The sequence below is a fragment of the Lates calcarifer genome, linkage group LG14 (assembly GCF_001640805.2).
Source record: "Lates calcarifer isolate ASB-BC8 linkage group LG14, TLL_Latcal_v3, whole genome shotgun sequence".
In the NCBI taxonomy this organism is placed as follows: Eukaryota; Metazoa; Chordata; class Actinopteri; family Centropomidae; genus Lates; species Lates calcarifer.
In genome coordinates this window covers 3,046,563-3,066,200 of record NC_066846.1, presented here as the reverse complement: position 1 = coordinate 3,066,200, position 19,638 = coordinate 3,046,563, and the positions used below count along the sequence as shown (strand labels likewise).

The 19,638-nt window shown below is 41.2% G+C and overlaps 2 protein-coding genes across 5 annotated transcripts in view; both read left to right on the top strand.

Moving 5' to 3' along the window:
• The first annotated feature begins 2,060 nt into the window (after positions 1-2,060).
• Positions 2,061-16,284, top strand: kiaa0232 (KIAA0232 ortholog). 3 transcript variants are annotated; one of them, XM_018674278.2, is made up of 8 exons: positions 2,061-2,413; positions 4,610-5,184; positions 5,654-5,794; positions 7,601-7,670; positions 7,789-7,873; positions 8,028-11,409; positions 11,583-11,691; positions 13,107-16,284. In XM_018674278.2, exons 2-8 carry the CDS (start codon positions 4,948-4,950, stop codon positions 13,121-13,123), a joined length of 4,041 nt encoding a protein of 1,346 aa, XP_018529794.1. In that variant the 5' UTR covers positions 2,061-2,413; positions 4,610-4,947; the 3' UTR covers positions 13,124-16,284. The 3 variants fall into 3 exon arrangements, with proteins under 3 accessions (XP_018529794.1, XP_018529795.1, XP_018529796.1); XM_018674279.1 differs by lacking the exon at positions 2,061-2,413 and adding an exon at positions 2,422-2,942; XM_018674280.2 differs by lacking the exons at positions 2,061-2,413; positions 4,610-5,184; positions 5,654-5,794 and adding an exon at positions 6,135-6,709.
• Positions 16,285-17,232: 948 nt separating this feature from the next.
• The window catches only part of tbc1d14 (TBC1 domain family, member 14), a 38,078-nt gene continuing 35,672 nt past the window's right edge, over positions 17,233-19,638 (top strand). For both annotated transcript variants that reach the window (XM_018674282.2, XM_018674281.2), the window contains exon 1: positions 17,233-17,778. In XM_018674282.2, the coding sequence (XP_018529798.1) occupies positions 17,733-17,778 (46 nt within the window). In that variant the 5' untranslated portion in view covers positions 17,233-17,732. The remainder of the gene's footprint in view (positions 17,779-19,638) is intronic.

Sequence of the window (19,638 nt, the reverse complement as noted above, 5' to 3'; positions counted from 1 at the left end):
AAGTCACTAGCTACATTTCAATGGTGTGACCAAATTTAGAAAATTGCTAGTTGAAACTAGGTAGTTGTTTTTAACAATTTAGGAATGATCTTACACATATTAGTAATGGATTTATGAATAGCTGGTACAACTCAAATCTGGAACTTGAACTGATTCTAATAAGATGTTGTGATTACATTCTATGTAAGTTCACAGGGACCTTACAGGTTACTTTTTGAACCACTTCATGCATACAGATCGACACTGAATCGTAGGCTCTTGTGAGCAAAAACAGAAAAAAGCGGAACAATGTCAACTTCGATTGACAGCATGAATATGCTTGAGGTTGTGTTAGGACACAGCGACGATGTAAACAAGTTAACAAGTGTGCACACCATAACCCCCCATATCTGTGGTTATCTAGCGCATGAGCTGCGCCTTACAGAGGATTTACCTCAGTGACCCACCCTGTGGATGATGACCAGCTTCACCTCAGACAACACTGTGAACTCACTGTTAAGGTGGAAAGGAATACTAAAGCTTTGTGGGAAACATTTTGCTTTCACAACCTCGGAGTGAAATCACCCAGAGTCCTCTTAACCACACCCCCACCCCCACCCCTCTAACCCCCCTTCAGGGAGAGGATTATGGGTCATCTTTTAACTGTGCCATCTGCTCCAAATTGACTCTCAATTAACACTGGCAAATGAGAAAGCTGTCAGAGCAAAGAGCAGTGCAGATTGAGATGTTGCTCTGCGAAAGGGTAAATTGTTGCATGTTACTGTGCTTGTGGCTGAGGCTCAGATGAGATTTTATCTGTGACCGGAAAGACAGAAACAGTTGGTGAAACAGCACTAAATACACACACACACACACACACACACACACACAAACCCTGCAACAACTGTGGTAAACAAGTCTTCCAGCTTATTCTGTCAAAGCTCATGTGTGTGTATGTAACATATATTGATGGTGAAAACCCACACAACTTCCTAATCGATAAACCCTCTGTGTTGCAGAGGGTCAATATGTGTTTGGCCTTTGGCTGCAGAGCTCTGGCTTCAAAAACAGAACTCAGTATTAATCTGCTAACTGCCCCTGAGGGACTATGGGAACTGTAGTAAAACTACAGATAATGTCTTTATAACATGTCAGTTGTTAAACAGATACTGATATACTCACAGATGCATACACATCCACAAACACACACACCTGTAGACTTCAGAGTCTGTACACTTCTGTCTGGAACTCCTTTGCCCACACACATCCAGTCCACATACACGTAAAGACAATTACCAAAGTACCACACTAAGGAGACAGTGAGGCACAGGAGTGTGTAATTCTTTGTGTCACTGTGTGTGTGTGGTGGCAGGAGTGCAAACAGCTGGTCAATAGGCCTTGATGCATCCCGTCCCAGGGATCATAACCCCTGGGGTCAGAGGGCAGATGAAGTGTGCCACACTATAGACCCTTGATAGAAGGCAGGTGGTTAGTCTAAAGAATAAGAACCACCCCCAACACACACACACACACACACACACACACACAGTGGTTATTGGTAACCTAGAGGCTTTGCAGAGCAGGAAAAGGTTACTGGTTCAAGTTACAAGTTGTCACTGTACAACTTTTGCTGTGCTATAAATAGCACTGATAGTAATAGTAACACCACAGTTGTAGTAATAGAAGCAGTTAATAGATGTACAGTAGCAGGAGCAGTACTGATAGTGATGGTATTGTGTCAAGATAAAAAGTTAAGATGTATGAGGTGAAGCTCCAAGAATATAACAGTGGTCCAAAATAAAGAACAGAAAGTCCCAATGATACTAAATAAGTTAAAATGAATACAAAAATAAACATAATGAGTCTGAGGTATGGTGTGTACAATATATCAGTGTATATGTAGTCCTATATTTTTATTCCTTCAAAGCTTACAAAGAGAGAAGATTTAAAATAATCAAATAAATATGAAATTGTCAGCGCCGAGTTTAATCTACTCAATGTTATTCCGCATTTTACTTTACCTTTAGAGCAAACGATACAAGTACTAGTTGGGCTTCTGATGCAATACCCTAGCGGAGGAATCAAACCTATACGAACAGGACGGCGGAGGTTTGCCTTGTTGCCTAGATACGAACGCGGAGGGTGGCGCATTCAGTAGTACTTCTCTGAATGAAACAGGTTTTTCATAGCGGACATTGTGGCTCTAAGTAGTGGGTGTCATCGAGGAATGGCCTTCCTTCTATTTGAGCCCGAATGTCGTTAGTTTCCTTGACGTTGTTGAAGAAGCACTAGATGTGAAAACAGCGCCATTTCTGTCGGCGTCCATGATACGCGATGCTACCGCAGCGGATTCCAGAGCTCGAGCTCGGAACGGCAGCGGGAGAGAGATAGCCGCTCCCCTTTCGCTGCTCCTCTCTACTTCAGCCCACGGCAGGTAAGTAAACCAGCGAGCCGGATAGGAATTTTCTTTTCGTACTGTGGTGCTTTTCTCCTCGTTTAGTGTCCCATGTTTTGTCAGCTTACTCTTTCGCTGTATGACGATATGGCGCACATTTTTGAAGGGAAAACGTCTGACAGTCCTCTAGTAGCCTACCGGGGCAGCTGCTCCTCCTCCCCCTCGGTCACAACAACAAGCGTACGTAAAAGCTAACGTTAGCTAACGCTTGTTTGAAATTGGATCGAGCACATTTGCTGTGTTGTAGTGTAATTTTGGTCATTCCGTATGCCATGTTTCCGACTGAAACTTTAGACTTGGCCTAACGTTAGCGCGTTGCTGTTTGCTACACTGGCTAACTCTTAAATGGAGAACCGTCGGGGCTTTAATGTCACCGTATAGAAGCAGCCTCCGTTCACCTGCCCGACACATACCAAACTATCGTCATTCTTCGCGGGGACGGGGATATATCGTCAACAAACTAAGTAAACTGAAATGTATCCTCTCTCATCTGGATGATGCATGTTAGGTAAGAGTGAAATATAATAAATTGCCTATTGACAACGGACGAGGAGCTCTCGGCAGCTAACTTGGCTAACTTAGCTCATTAGCTAAAGGTCGGTGGTCCAGCTAACCTTGCCGTTTGACTGCCAAGTGACGCTAGCTAACAGGAGTTAATATCAAAAGTCAGCGCAACGTTAGTTGTCACTTCAGCTGTTGACAAATTACTGATTCTTAAGTGTATTGACATAATAATGACATCAATACTGAATCTCAAATGACGTTTATAACCCAATAAATGTAGCGTTAATGTCAGCAAACCATATTTGCACAAAGTTACCAAACACCCATAGTAAAGTAGGTTATTCGTTAGTTAACTCTGCACTAATGGCATTATTTTGTTTCTTGTCACGTTGGAGGAATTGCCTTTTACTAATGGACCGTAGGCTAAAGTTGGTATATGGACAGTGCAGTCAGGAGCTAGCTGCCGGGGCTAGTATTCATACATGAAACAGCTGGGTTGTAGACACTGGTCAGCCATATTTAGGAATTATCGATGAAGCTAGCAACCGTTTCAGCTGTTGTCCATCTGTATTTATTTAACTGACTCAGTGTCATTCTGTGCAATGCTGTTGACTGCCGAAATGGTATGGTTGCATACTGCAAAGCTTCTTATCTTGCCCTTTTGACGTCTCTAACGGGCAACCTAGAATATGGCACTGTTGAATGACGACCGGGCCAGCCAATCAAATCGGTGCAGCCTCCATTTGCTCTTCGCGTCGGTTCCCTAATCCACTGCTGCCATATGAAACACATGCACTTGACAGCAAGCGTTTCCCACACAGTTATACTCAACTGCTGGAGTTTGCTTGTCAGTTGTTTCGTCATGCACATGAATCCAGGACATTTTTGGCTTTATAACTCACATGATATAACTTTTCTTTTATTATTGTAATGAAAGGAATAATAATTAAAAGTAACAATAAGTAAAGTAATGCTTCCTTTTTAATAAGTATTAAGCCATGCTGTCATTAAGGTGTTTCAAAAAGATATGGTCATAACTATTTCTCCTGTTACTTCTTGAGTTAGATTGTATTTACTAAACATTACACATATAGACTTGAGTTACTCAGATAGTTGAGATAGTTCCACATTAATGTGAGATGTCCCTTTCTTGTGAGTGTGCTGTAATTTTAGGAAAAGTCGCATCACCACGGTTTAAACCCAAGCCTCTGGTAGAACATGGTACTGTGGAATGCTAATAATTATTGTTAACCTGTTTATCACTTTAAAGCAGGCTCACCACCATAATGTGTTAAGATTGTGGCTGCTGTCTGCGTTATTCAAAGAGCTCATGCTCTCTCAGGAGCCCATTAGCGTTCTGGTAAGCAGGGCTATGAACAGTCATTAAAAATGTCCTCTGGGATGAGGTACAAAACTTATCTGCAGTGGTAGAATCTCTCATAACATTTGTTGTCATAACGCATGTCCTCCTATTACTGTCGCTTCCAAAATCAAAGAAAACGTAATTACCATTGCTAAAAACAGTGACCTCATGCCTTCATGCATTTTGTTTGTAATATAAAGAGGCCTTTTTTCTTGGTGTTTGGCTCTGTGTGTGCACATATAAATGCTTGCATTCAACATTGAAAATATTTCAGAGAAACTGATGCATGTTTGTTTGCTCTGTTTCAGGTTGTGCCGGTGAAGTGAGACGTAGCCCCAAAATGGACCCCTCCGACTAAGACGCAAACACGTCTTGTGTTTTGCTCAGCAGCTGAGATCTATCAGCAGCATAAGCCATGCCTGACGAGTAAAATCCCCCTTTTTTGCTCAAAGCAATAAAAAAAAGAAAAAAAAACCTACTACATGCCTCCCCATGTAGAGCCCCTTCAGTGCATCCTGCTGGAGTGACTGCCCCCTCTTCCAGATAGGTTCTGCCTCATCCTCTCCCCATACCCTTCTCCACCAACCACCCATAACTACCCATCACAATGCTGCTCCACATGAGAATGGCCAACACCTGAGGTCCCATGCGTCCAGTGAGCACCGATTCAGACGGTCCTGCTCCTCCTGAAAACCTCTCTTGCCCCTACCCCCTCGTGGGCCCCCTGCCTGCCTCAGAGATGTCCCTGCTCCAGTCGCTGGGTCCAGTACAAAGCTGGCTTGGTCAGGAGCTCGAGAAGTGCGGGATTGATGCCATGATTTACACCCGTTATGTCCTCAGCCTTCTCCTGCATGACAGTTATGACTACGACCTGCAGGACCAGGTGCGCTCTCACAACTTTAAAGAAATAATTCTAGTCAAGTCAAAAAGCTTATGAAATTATTGTTTGTCATTGTTTGTGTTGTGCATTGCTAAATTAATGGGCAGTGAGTTTTATTCAGGAGGGGACGTTTGTGTGGGGAATATAATGGCCTCGTTAGAGCAAGATATTAATTTGCCAGGAGAGGTTAACAATGGGGCTTTTCTGTCATGTCATGGCACTTGTACCACTGACTAATTCCTCCTTTGATTTCTGTCATTTGCCATTGCATTTATTGATATGCAGTTTGCTGTGTTAGAGTGTAAATTGTTATGGTACATGATTCTATAAAAAAATGTTCATCTGCATTTATAATATGTACATATAGTAGAGTATATTATGTGTAATCTATATATGCTTTGCCTTTTTCCATGTTACTGTTTATCACTAGTTTGTCCTTTGTGACTTATCTTACTTGGTTTGTGTCTGAAAGGAAAATGACATCTTCTTGGGCTGGGAGAAGGGAACTGGGAAGAAATGGGGTAAGAGTAAGAAGAAAGGAGGGACTGACCTGAGTCTTGAGGAAATGAAGAAACAAGCCGCTGTGCAATGCCTCCGCTCCGCATCTGATGAAGTAAGCATTGTTCTGCCTAATTGTTGTAGTCCTGTGATTCTCATCACGTTTATGAAAGAGTGATGAAATTATGGTTTATTTTTCTGTGGTGTAAAATAATATTACCTTAAATCATTTTTGCTTTGGAGGAATGCAAAGCACATGCGTTGTCGTAGGAGCTGCTTGACCTGCCTGTCCTGGCTTTTATGAAACTTGTAAATGAAAAGTATGAAAAGCATTCTGAATAGAGAGGGCATGAGAGTGTCATTTGTCTAATTATGTCAGGAATTTGTTACTGTAGTATTCCTTGTTGCTTGTTAAGGTGCAGTCATGCAGATATTAATTGCATGAATCACAGTGAATAAAGCCTTGTCAATGCGAGAGACTAAAGCTTTGAACAAGGGATGATCTTTATTGTAAATGCATCGTCACCTCATTTGGCTGGGTGGCCACACCTTCTGTTAGTCCTCATTAGAAAAGGTTATATTAAGGTCAGCTGTTATAAGTTGATTATTGTCATAAAACAATACTCTCACACTTATAATACATGGCCCTCAAAAGAATGATATTTTTATGAAAGTATCTATTCACTAAGTATATATTGTATTTTATGCCTCCCCCTGAATGGAAAAGCTATGGAGAGATTTGCTGACATTTCTGTCTGTGGCCAGCAGTAGTAAGGGAGGTGTGCTTTAGTTGAGAATGACACAAAGCTGGGGGGAGGGTAGGGGAAAGGGTCTGCAAGGCAAGAGGAGGAGTGTTGAGCTCTTCTCTAGGGGACTGGACTCTGCGGTCTATTTTTTAACCAGCACACGCTGCACGGGATTGCAGCAGTGAGCAGCAGACTCGGTCGGCTGTCAGCTGACCGACACAATGATGCAAGAGGAAACACAGGGCAGGAGAAAAACCTTGCTTTGCTTTTCATGAGGTGGCATGGTAAGGAATATTATTTTCTGGAAGAGTGAACAGGAAATGAGTGAGCTAAAGAGTGTGGTAGATATGTTGTGATTTGTTTGAGGCTGTTTTGTCTCAACAGTGCCTTCTAGGTCTAAGCTAGAATTTTAACACGGTTGTCTTGTTTATTTCAAACTCTTGTTGTTTATGTTTTTTCATGTATCACATTGCTCAATTTGAGAATTCAGCAATCCAAACATAATATGTAGTAAATGTGCAGGGTATCAGAACAACATACACACTTGTGCTATTGCTTACATGTATATTTTTTGTTGTTTTTTTTAAGCGCATTTCTGCACTAAATATAGCACAGTCATAGCCAAGCATGCCTAAGCTCTTACAAGTCAGCTGGTTTGACTTGTGTCAACCCCGTGCCTTTCTTTTGGGCCACATATGGGGTCAAAGAAGCTGTTGGGAACTCTGCATTCTCACCGTAGGCTCTTGGATCTTTCAACCTGCTGCTGTGGTTGTTTTTGGAGTTGGGAAAAGAAATAATTCTCTTCTATGTCAAGGCTTTAAAAGAATATTTTTTAAAATCACAAATAGTAACCCACAGATCCTAGGGGCTTATACTCAGTGTTTCCTTTAAGATAGCTGTGCTGGGTTTTGTTTGTTCTCAGATGTATCTTTTTTTCCACCCCCATTTCTGGGTGTACAGTCCTCATTCAAATATGTTTACATGTTAATGTTCCGAGAGTCTTCTCAATTCTAACATTGTTACGTTCATAACTGTTTGTGCACATAAAGTAATGAAATTAATTGACTTTAATTATCGGCTGGTCACAGTATTTAGTTAGGTAGTAGTAGATTTTTGATACAAATGGAACAAAATGTGACTCAAAAATCTGTCTCTTGTCTTGTTCCTCTGTGCAGAACTCTGGAATTGAGAGCCTGGTTGAAGAGCTTTGCTCTAAACTTAAGGACATCCAAAACAAACAGAAAGGTTTGATTTATTCCCATAACTATCATATTTAGATGTTTTTTTTTATTAAAAATGGACAAAGTTTAATAATAACTGTTATAATATGATTTCTAATCATTCATGTTGATGTGTTTTACAGAGGAAAAACAGATTCAAAAGAAATCTGATGGCTCTCAGTCTCCAGAGCGAGCTGAGTCCCCCTCTTCAAAGGACCAGGTGGAAATGTAAGCTACATCATTGTGGACATGGTGTTCCTATGGGTTTTTGTGTTTACAAAAAAGTGGCTACAGAACACACCCATATTGACTTGTTTATTTGAACTATACTGTTACGAATGCATTTAAACCAAGTTTTCTCTCTTGTCTGTTGTGACTGCAGGTATTATGAAGCCTTTCCTCCTTTGTCAGAGAAACCTGTTTGTCTCCAAGAGATCATGACGGTGTGGAACAAGGCTAAGGCCTGCGCATACTCAAGTTCATCTTCCTCTGCAGCCCCACAGACCAGCACAGACACCTCTTCCCCAAAAGATTGCAACAGCGAAGGTGAGGCTGCAAAGGAGCGAAATCTCGAGGCATGTGGTACCATCACTACTGTGACCAATGAAAGAGGCCAGCAACGACGAAGCAAGAAGGAGAAAGAAAACCGATACCATGGTGGCGCAGCAGCAGAGGAGAAATCTACCGTCCACTCTAAGAGACAGATCAGACACAGATCTGAGGGCAAATACAGACCCAGATCCTGGTCCTCTGGCTCTAGTGAGGCCGGCTCCAGCTCAAGTGGGAACCAGGGTGACACTAAATCATCCAGGAGCAAGGCAGTTAGAATAAGGCACAAATCCAGGGAAGCTGCGAAGAATAAGAGAATACGCAACAGTGGGCAGGTGAAGCTGCAGGTGAAGGTAATCGACAAAGAAGAGCGAAGAAACACAGGAGGGAGCAGTAGCAGTGCCACTGGGGGTGCTGCCAAACAACCACAGCTTTACAAAAAGGGGAAGAGACCGCTGAAGGAGATTCGTAAAGATCCAGGCTGGGTGGAAGCGAAAGAGTCCGGAGTTGAGGCCAGAAACAAAAAGGAATATATGGAGGAGCCACTTTGGTACACTGAGCCCATCACAGAATATTTTGTACCTTTCAGCAGCAGACAAAGCAAGCTGGAAACAAAATATCGAAGCAAGATAGACTCTTCGGATGGCTTTGCCTTGTCAACCGACATTGAGAGGCTGCCGGAGAGAATCCAGGGAATCTGCATTGCCAATGAGAGCTACCAGAGAGCATACCTAGCAGCAGGCTCATTTGTGGATGGGCACTTTGTGGAAGGGCCTGGTGAAGCAGAAGATGAAACTGCTGAACTCACTGGGACCTCAAGCTGCCCTCAGCCAGAGGATAGTAGAGATTTAGATGACAAGCATCTGTCTGAATTCACTCACTTCTATGAAGTTGATATTTATCAATCCATATTGGATACTAGTGCCTCAGACTCGCTACAAGAGAGTCGGATCTTAAGCATGATTCGACAAAAAAGCAAAGAGCAAAGAGACGTTGAGGCAGAATGTTGTTTAGTGTTAGATGGCCTTGAGCAGCAAGGGAAAAGTGCAATACGGGCAGACTCACAGGAAGCTTCGGGATCTGTTGGATTCTTAATGGAGGATCTTGAAAACATGGCTCAAGTGTGGGGATGTTATTCACCATCTACTTCAGAAGATATAGATGGAGAAAGCTTTGTAGGAGACTCTCCCATTCGCCTCTCCCCCCCTCTTGATAGTGTTTCATTCACCCTGAGCAAACTATCTGGAAACCTGGAGGAGCCACCTGTTCCTGAAGCCACCAGTGAACCATCTGGTTTGAACTCATCCTGCTTCTCTCTTTTTGAGCTGCAGTATGACAGCCCCACTTTTCCCTTTCCCCGTGACTCACTTGCCGTTGGTCACGAAAACAACACAGATTCTAGTAGCTGTCTCGACCCACATTCTAATAAACAGTCTCGTTTGCTAATATGGACCAAAAATAGTGCCTTTGACGAAACTGAACACTGTTCTAACCTTTCAACGCGAACTTGCAGTCCGTGGTCACATTCAGAGGAGACTCGTTCAGACAATGAACAAGGAAATGCTCCGGCAGAGGAAGCTGCTCAAATTGGCAATGAAGAGATTGATTGTATAATCCCTCCTCTCTCTGGTACATATCTAGAGGATGAAATCTTGGATTTTTTGCAAGAAGAACCTGGCCATAAGTGTGAGGAGGTCAGCGTCAGCACAGCATCCAATCAGACCTTCACCAAAAAATCTAAATTGGAGTCCATTTGTGGTATAGCATTGGAAGAAGATGAGAGTAAACAGTACAGCACTGGCATGTTTTCGGATAACACAAACCAACAGAGTGATGATTACAGCTCAGGGATAATAAAGGACATTTGGACTGCAATCGGAGATGGCAAATCTGTAATGTCAAGGCAAGGAGCAGAAAAAACAAGCGAGGGGCTATTCTCAGATGAGACAGGCGGTTACTGCTGCAGCTGTCTGGAGGTGCAGGCAAAAGGAGTTCCCATTCAGGGACCTCAGAAAAAAGCAGTGCAGCGGTCGGAGTATCACCTTTGGGAAGGCAAGAAAGAAGAACAGGACTTAGCCAAAAACAAACTCTCCAAGGTAGATGGTGCAGGGGATTACATGACTCCGTCCAAGCCCTGGGACTTGAACTCTGACAAGGAGAGTACATCATTCATCCTAGGAGGGGTGTATGGAGAGTTGAAGACACTAAGTGGTGATAAGAATTGGGCTGTTGTGCCGCCAAGTGACACCCAAGAAAGCCTGCTACAGTGTGCCGCCGCCGCTGCATCTGCTTCTAGCTCAGAGATGCTCACCATCACTGGCACAGATGTGTTCATGAACACGAGCAGCTGCTTTGCCCCCGGGCACAGGCCCCTGTGGAGGCCTCTTGTGTCTTTTGGGCAGAGTGACCAGGCCATTAGAGGAGGTGGAGATGGATTGAATAAGGGATTTTCTTTCATCTTCCATGAAGATTTGCTTGGATCTTACGGAGGCTTGCATAGTGAGGAGCAAGGTTTAGAATACCCGTTTGCATCCTTCAACCTAAACAATCCCTTCTCTCAAGTCCTCCATGTTGAGTGTTCTTTTGAACCTGAGGACATGGCTTCTTTCAGTCCAGGGTTCAAGCCCAAATCTATTCTTTGCTCGGACTCGGAGAGTGAAGCCTTCCACCCACGAATATATGGCATCAACCGGACGCAGTATAGGGCCATTCGCATTTCCCCCAGGACTCATTTCCGACCAATTTCAGCCTCAGAATTGTCTCCTGGTGGAGTAAGTGATTCAGAGGCTGAGACTGACAAAGAGGAGATGAATTTTCCCGTCCTGGCGCCGGTGGACGTCTTTGATGATCCTCAGGCAGACCTCAAACCTCTGGAGGAGGATGCAGAATGTGAGGGCCCTTATTACGGGAAGTCAGAACTGGAATCTGGTAAATTTTTACCCAGATTAAAGAAGTCTGGCATGGAGAAGAGTGCCCAGACCTCTCTGGATTCACAGGAGGGCTCCAGTACCCTCCTGCCAATCGCTGAGCAAGAGATTTGCTTAGACTGCAAAACGGCAGCAGCTGCATCAACTGCAGGTGGACAGACGGACGTCTCAGCCGGCAAGATTCAAAAGGAGGAATCTTCAGGAGAAAAACAGTCCTGCTTATGTGTACCAGCAGGTCAGATCCCCAAGTATGGGATTGCTTATGACTTTGTTGGAGATGTGCCAGAGGTGAGGGCTTCTTTGTAATTATCAGTCTGTTGTGTTCAATGTGCCAGAGAATTTAACAAAAATATAGACCTAACCATACAGTATTTCATGATCTGTTGTCAGCTGGTTCCACCTGTGATGTCAGGCAGCTCTTTACTGAAACACACTAACCACTTCTCGTTTGTCTTGTTTAGTTCCCTCTGTTAAATATAAGTGGACAGGGAGGAACTGGCAACCAGCAAGATGAGTGCTGGTGGCAGAACACAATCTGTTCCCCCCTTTTCCCTGGATCTCAGTGTACAGGTAAATGTGTTAAGAAAAAACATTTTCAAACTTCATTCACAATACTTTTTTCTTCACAACACATCAAACCAAAGATTCGGTTAATGTGTTGTCATTATTTCAGTTTATGAGATGATGCTGATCAGTATCAACAAATTTGTTAAAGCCAGGGGTAAAGTCATTAGCTAACATACAACTTATTGAACACAGTTAATCATGCATATGAGTATGGCCTGAATCTGTAGTTTGCAAGTGAGAAATCTCGCAGCAGACCATGCTTTGATCAACTCTGTAGACTGTGCTTTTGCTATTTGTGTGGGGCAAGAAGTCTTTTTCTTTAACTCTGATTTGTTACTTTAATAAGCTGCTAATTGCTTATTAATTAATCCGCAAATTGTGGGTGAACCTCACTTCCACAGTGCTGTTGTTACTCGGAAAGTGCATTAAAAATGCACTATTATGGTCATGGTGGGATGAACAGAGGCTGTCCAACAAATGGCCAAATCTTCCTACCACAGTGCCATATAAACAGAATATATGTGGTCCAGAAATGAAGACAGTGTGCTTATAATAATGAAAGTATTTTATCACAACTACAAGGCAATACTATAAATTGAACAGTTGATGTTACCGGCACATGACACAGCACCAACAGTGATGACCTAAATGCAAAGCCCATAAAACATAAGCACATTACAGAGGAAAGCTGGTTTAAGGTGCAGAAAGGAAGGAAATGAAAATGCTGCATTTCCTCTCTTTGACCCACAGCCAGCCCCTCAGCAATATTTACATTGTGCTTTGTCATTTTGCCTGAAGCGTGTTTGTTTAACCCGGCCAGTTCAATTCAGCAGCACCTGTTAAACACTTTAACACCTTCATAAAGATGAGATCAATGTGAAGTGACCCAAAAAAATGTACTTTTTATTGATGGTAAACCTTGATTGATGTCAGTTTGAACAAAGAATGACAGTAATTGAATTGCTGCTGTGTAATTTGCAGTTCATAAACAGTGTAAGTAGATAAAATGGCAAGGTATACAATACATAGACAATGTCAACTTTTTCCACTAGGAGCGCTAGTGCTAAGAGACTTATTGACAAGCCAAACGTTGACATGTGAAGAGTAAGGTTTGAGTAGCCGTCAAAATGTATTAACTATCTAAAGAGTGTCTGTATTTTTGGTAACAGTTTCCAAAATCCACTAGTAAAGATGTGCAGTGGTAATCAAGCTGAAATTCCTCATTAAGTTGTAGAATCTGAAAGGTCACAACAAGACACCATGGAGCCTCTAAAATGGTCTCAAAGTGACACTGAATAGTTAGAGTCTGATGCTTTATCGACCCCATGCTGGAGGTAAAGAGAACAATAGTACAGTCAGATGTAGCAAGGACATTTTCATATGCAGTAATCTAACAGTTTTCCTGACTTCTTCTCCAGGGAGCAGCAACATTTGAATACTCCAGTTTTGCAGAGGATGCCTGTCTTCGAGAGGAATCCTTCCTCTCCTTTTGTGACTGGACCTCTACCAGCAAAGATTCAGGGTCATCTCAGAGCTGGAAAACCTAATGTAGGCTAATTTTCTGAGACACCCCTCCAAAACCCCACACATAACCCTGCTGGTTTTCATTTACTAACTTAAATCCATGTGTAATCAACAATCAGATCAACAAAAAGTGAGTGAAAATAGGAAAACTCAAAAAATATGTTCTGTCTTTGAGTGATGCCATGTGCGGACATGCATTTTAGGCATTTTAGAATTTGTTTCAGTTGATTCTTCTGTACACTGGTCCTCATTCAAGTCTCACAGTTAGGTAGTAGGGACAATCTTTTGTTCTATCCTTGTCAGTTTTGTTCCCACCATTTTGCTTTTGAACTAGGTTACTGGTAGTTGGTGGTGTCTGAATGGTTGTGCATGTATGTTTGTCCAGCCAGTCTCACTCCTCTTTTTCTAGTTAAACCTAATGTTGTGTGAAACAACTGCTATCGCATCCTCTACTTTCCATCTTGTGTTCAGAAAGACAATATAAGGATGTTGAGATTTTTGAGTTGTATAAGAATTTGAGAGTTTAATTTAAATAGTTTGTTTGGACGACTTTCTGAATGTGAAGTAGAGAACGTGTGCAGCTTTCTTCTAAATATCCGTAAATTCCCCATGTGTGAAAAGTTATCATAAATGAGTCTGATTTTTGAATGGTGATAGTCTTTCAAAAGCTAGTAGTAGACATAGTATGGTTTGTGAGGCTAAAATAATAATAAAAAAATCCTTTAAAAACAATAAAAAAACAGGAAATCAAAAGGAGTTTTGTTGGCAAAAATACTAATAATCTACTTGAAATGCAATGCTGTAAAAGAATTGGGGAAAAAAGAAAAAAAGTTTGTGTTTTGGGGTAAAGACCCATCATGAAAAGACATGAATACAGCCATTTCTGCAGACACCTGTGTTGCAACTGAATGAAACTTTGTTTTATTTTTTTGTAATTTCTATGGTACAGACTATTGGTGCTATAAATATGTTCAAAAATCTTTTGAAGTTGCAGTTCCATTACACGGCTGTGATAAGTAGAAGGCATAGCCTAGTTTTGTTTGTAGTCCAGACAGTCAGACTCCATGAATATATTTTTGCGGAAAATTGTGAAAAGAAGAAAAAAGTTTTGCCTGATCGCGGTTTTTGCTTAATGTGGCTTGGTTTTTATTTCAAGGTAACCTCTTAGTTGTCAGGCCTGTAACAGCTGAAGCAGAAATACTTGCAGGTATTTAAATCTCACATTTTTTACACATCCTTTCAGTTCATTGTCTCCAAGCAGAAAGGACAAAATCAGCGTCAAGTGATGGTTAACTGTCCATGCTGCAACTAAACTAATCTGTAACAAAACAAGTGGCGGGGCAATGGTCAAACCAAAAACATGGCTTAATTACACTAAGGTACAAATACTTTTTTTTCCATGTGAGGTGTGTTTATATTTTTTTGGTTTACAATATATCTTGTTGAAATATTGAGTAATGTCTCACTGTGTGTGTCAGCATAGAACTTGTGAAGGCACCGGTTCAGAGTGAGTGTACTAGAACTTTATCTCAGAGAAACGTGAAGGTATGCAGAGACATACATTCACAAAAAAATGCAACTGCATTAGTGCCCCTCGAATTTGAAACACACCCCAGACAAATTAGCTAGGAAACCCTTGAGGTGTGGTTTGCTGACCCTTCTTGTGACCTGTGTTTTGAAAATTACATTAAGTTAAAAGATGTCCAGATATATTTTATTTTTTCCCGATTGTTTTGTTTGTTTTAGTTTTTTTCAAACAGGTTATGAGGACAGTAGCAGGGTGACTTATTTGTCACATCATACCTTGAAACTTAAGCACAGATAACTTAAAATCATCCCTCCATTAACGGGTAATTAAAAATAGGTCAGCAGGGCGAGCAGACTCGCTGTAAATGCACTGTCGCAGGTGAAGGTGTCTCTATTGCGGGCATGGCTTTGGAAATGGCTTCCTCATTTGAAAATGCAAAGATTGTAAAAAGGCCCATGGTTTGTTCAATGATCCAATGCCACTTAATTAAAAAAAGGACTCCCAAGTAGCTGAATGAAAGGTACTCAACTTCAGGGTCTCGTCACCTTTCTTTGACAGTCATCAGACACTCAGGAATTTTTTAATATAAGCATACTGCATAATCTACACTCAGACCTGTGACAGTGCATTGATGCATTAATGTAAAACCTTTCTTTGATTGTAGAGCAGAAATTATTGACAGGAGTTCTTTCCAAGCAAACCACAGAGGTGGCTGTCATTAATTTAGAGCTATAGTTTTAGGAAAAAAAAAAAAAGAACTAAGCCATTGTAGATTGCATAAGCAATGCGGAGGGGAATTCAAAAGCCCTGAGTCCTATGCAATACCTTGGCGCATGTAAACATTCAAGAGTATATGGAGAAAAGACATTCAGTTAATTTTGCATGTTGATTACTTTTGAGTGAGGGACACCTGAGGAAAAAAAAAAACATGGAATGTCTCTAAAAAATGCAGCATGCAAACATCACACTCCATCTTTTTATGTTGGGTTGAACAAAATATTTTGGTTTAAGAAAAAAAATATGTATGAGGTTATATCAACGATTGAAAGAATGTGATATGACTTTGTGTGTGTGTGTGTGTGTGTGTGAATCTGTCAGCAAATGTGTGCAAGAAGCTAAGTCACATAAAGCACTTAAATGGGAGTTGAAAGGAATGCATCACACCTTTCTCCATTTAATTCTTCCATTTTGATAGGCCGTGTTTAAAAGAGAAAAAAAGAAAGAAAAGAAAAATACAAAAAACACGTATGACGAGAAAATGCATTCAGTGAGGGTATATGCATTTGGAACGACACTGACAGGGTGGCTGAGTTTCAATTGCACTGTGGTTTGAAGAACATATCCAGCACTGAAAACTTGAGTTTTCCTCGTCTTTTCATTCCCACCTAGATGATGCTCCTTCACCCTCACCCTCTCCTCTGTGTTCCCAAATCCCATCTGTCCCGAGTAGCTGTGTTGTTCTAATTTCATGTACACCCGGAATAAATTATTTTGTTTCATTGTGGATTTTCTTAACATCTAATAAAGGAATAAACCAAACCTCAGCCTGAGAGCTCCCCTGTCTTTTTTATGCTTTGTCTTATTATTGTTTTTATTTAGTGCATATGCTGAGGTGGGGAATACTCAGAGAGGAATAGCAGATTTACATGTTAGCCCCACAACCTCATGGTGACACTAGAGGGCAGGGTGAGGATGCTGTAGGAGAGACAGGGCCTTCATAAATCATAACACATCTGTCTGTGGCTGGTTTTTGAAGACATGTATAATATCTTAGTAAAGGCTTTAAACATTTTAAGAAATGTCCATTGACACTAAGATTTTTTTGTTGTGGGTGCTCACTCTAAAAAAAAACATACTGGAATGAAAAGATACTACCATCACTTTTACATTGATTAGGTCAAATATGATATATTTTGGCCACATTTTCTTAAAAATAAATAAATTAGGGTATGTACATTTACCGTATTTTGATATATTGTGTGTAACTCGTGGCTGTAACCCTGTAATTATTGAAAAAACAACCTTGAAATTAAATTGATATTTCAGAAAATAATATTTCAGACTTAATTTCAAATGGATATCTTTATTGTTGTGGTCTCCATTGTTTCACTGTGTGTATTATATGTATATCTTTCTCAGTAGTATTGTCTCTTAATAACTGAACTGCATTAATTCAGCCAATTAACTTACAAGTTGCCTGAAATCTGATAAACAGGTGCGTCAGGACGTTCAGTATGGGTTTCAATCATGGCAACTGCACGACCCAACGTTAGCTTAAAATGAGAGGGTATTTCACATATGCGGAAAACATTATTTAGGGGCCTTGATAATGGGAAACAACCGGTATTCCCCAAATATTATTACACCACACGTCTGGGTAATTTAGTTTTGTACCATAGTGTGACTATATAGGTACTCATGTTGTTGTGAGGTCGATTATTAATGCCTTCAGGTCCAGACAGGTGAATCTATCGACGGTGAACATTCTTGACTCGATTACACCGCACTCTCGATACAAGTTTGTTTTAAAATGGCGGCGGAAGCGTCGAGACAGGTATAAAATGTTTACGACCGCGGATAAACTTGTAAAATGCGCTTGGTGAAATAACTCGTTAAACACCAGAGAAGTGCATTCTCTCCTCCACTGATGCCGCGAGAGCAAAAAAAAAAAAAAAATGTCTCTCGCATTTTAACTTAATTTGGCTACACTTGAGGAAGAGCTGGTAAAATCAGTGAGTTGGCGTCAGCAGCAAGTGCACTTGGCGAGCAAGTCCGGTTCGACGTGGTCTTTGTGTTTACCAGCCGCCTTTCGTCCTTGAGTTGAATATATGTGTTTGTCCCGACAAATGAACTCAAGCTGGTGGTGTTTGTGTGCAGTAAGCTGCGCTGAAGAGGCAGGGAGGTGATGGTGGTGCAGGAGTAGTCACAGCATCATCATGGACCGCTCCGGCCGGCGGATACCTGCCACCCACCTGTAGCATCAACCGGCAGCATGGCGAACATGACCCACGGCACCGAGGACCCAGGCAGCCGCTGTGGTAGGTTACTGTGATGTACTGTACATTTCTCATGCTTAACACACACAACGCACAAACTCAGCCCTCATACTGTACGCGCTGTTCTCCCTGGTAACATTAATGGTCACGCCAAACTGCATTAAAAAAACCATAAAAGTTAAATTCGACCTCAAGTATCATACATTTACGCCGTTAATAAACCATGACTTGTGTCATTTGTGAAAGATTTAGTATCAATCTAGGATTCGGCATACATTTAATATACCAAAGACCATATGCTGAGATACAATTAAAACCACACATTTAATGTACATTGACTCTTAACATTTTGTGAATTATTTTAAGTCGGTCAGAAGTAAAAGTAAAAGAACTAGTTAATAAACCGTGAGATTTTGTTAAGTGTTTGAAGCCAGTCTTCAATCCAGCATATCTTTTAAATACCAAGTAGCACTTCCTGAGTTAAAATGTGAAGTTTTATCTGCTAGGATTGGTCATTACTCACCACTGTGTTGCAATGTGTGTTTGTAAGACTGCATCTAAAAAGTGATTATGAACATTGATCTGTTGCTGGATAAGTGCCACTTAGAAATTAGAATTGCATCTTAACTCCAGCAGAGAACCGCTTTCTCAGAGAACTACTTAGACATTTTGCCATGTTTCAGAATTCTAGTTATCCATCCTAAGATGAAAGTGAAGTTTCATTTCCTCATGTTTCTTATTGATAATGATATCATGACTCACAGAACAAGATTTGAATGTGGACTCAAGTGGGTGGTTCAGTAAAGTAGACAATAACAGCAACCTTGTTTCTTTTCAATACTCAGTGATTGAAACCTTATTAGTGATGCTACATTTTTATGCAAATATGTTAGAGTTCAAATAAAGATGTCAGTTTTACACCAGTACATGGTAATGAATGAGTTTGGACACAACCTGACATTTATTAGTGAACTCTAGTTGTACATTGTTTCCACAGCGGCACAGGAACAACCTGTTGCTGTGTTTTGGGACAAAGTCTGTCAGGCTCACATGACCACATGCAGGTCATGGTTTAGAGCTTGGGTAAGAATCTGGCTTTGTGTGTCAGCCATTTGGAAATCATTAGTCCCTATGTCAGGGTTTTTATTCAGTTTTGTATTTATTTTTATTTTACTGCTTCTTTAGATTTTTACCTATTTAGATGTTTTACCATGGGATCAGTTACTGCATCATCTGTGAGAGAAAATGTGTCTGTGTGGCTTTGAGTTACATTCACTAGAATAAGTCAGTGATACTACAACTTACCAGACAACTTGAACTCCCCTTGTAGCAAGAACAAGAATCATAAATGTCTAGTTCTCTAGATAATTTTTGTGAGGGGAAAATTTCCCAGACCAGCACATGGATGAACTATAGTTATGCAAAGCTCCACTGAAGTTCTTTGTAAAAAAGACAACCGTGTATGTGTGGGTTTTCAAAGCCCTTATTTCCCTTTGTTTCTTTGAAAAACTGAACACCACATACATACCACATACAGCTGCAGCTTTACTGTAATGTCAAATGGATCTGCAGTGTGTAACAGAAGGGGCGAGAAAGCCTCAGTCCCTGAGAGTCAGGAGTTCAATTAATGCAGCTTGAGAGCTTAAACACACTAGCTTTAGCTTAGCTTCCCAGCTGGTGTTAAAGCATGATGTAGCCCTGCTGGGGCCCTGTTCACATTACAGAGCAGACTCCGGTTACAGCCTGGTTACCATGGGATTAGTTTTCACCTCTTAAGGCTCCCACACCCATGTATCTAATGCCCTGAACAATTAGAAGAAACCTTTAATAATATAATAGCTGGTGGTGCTGCTTTTGTCAATTTGTAGATTTTTGGGATTGATTGTACAGTCTGTAAAATGT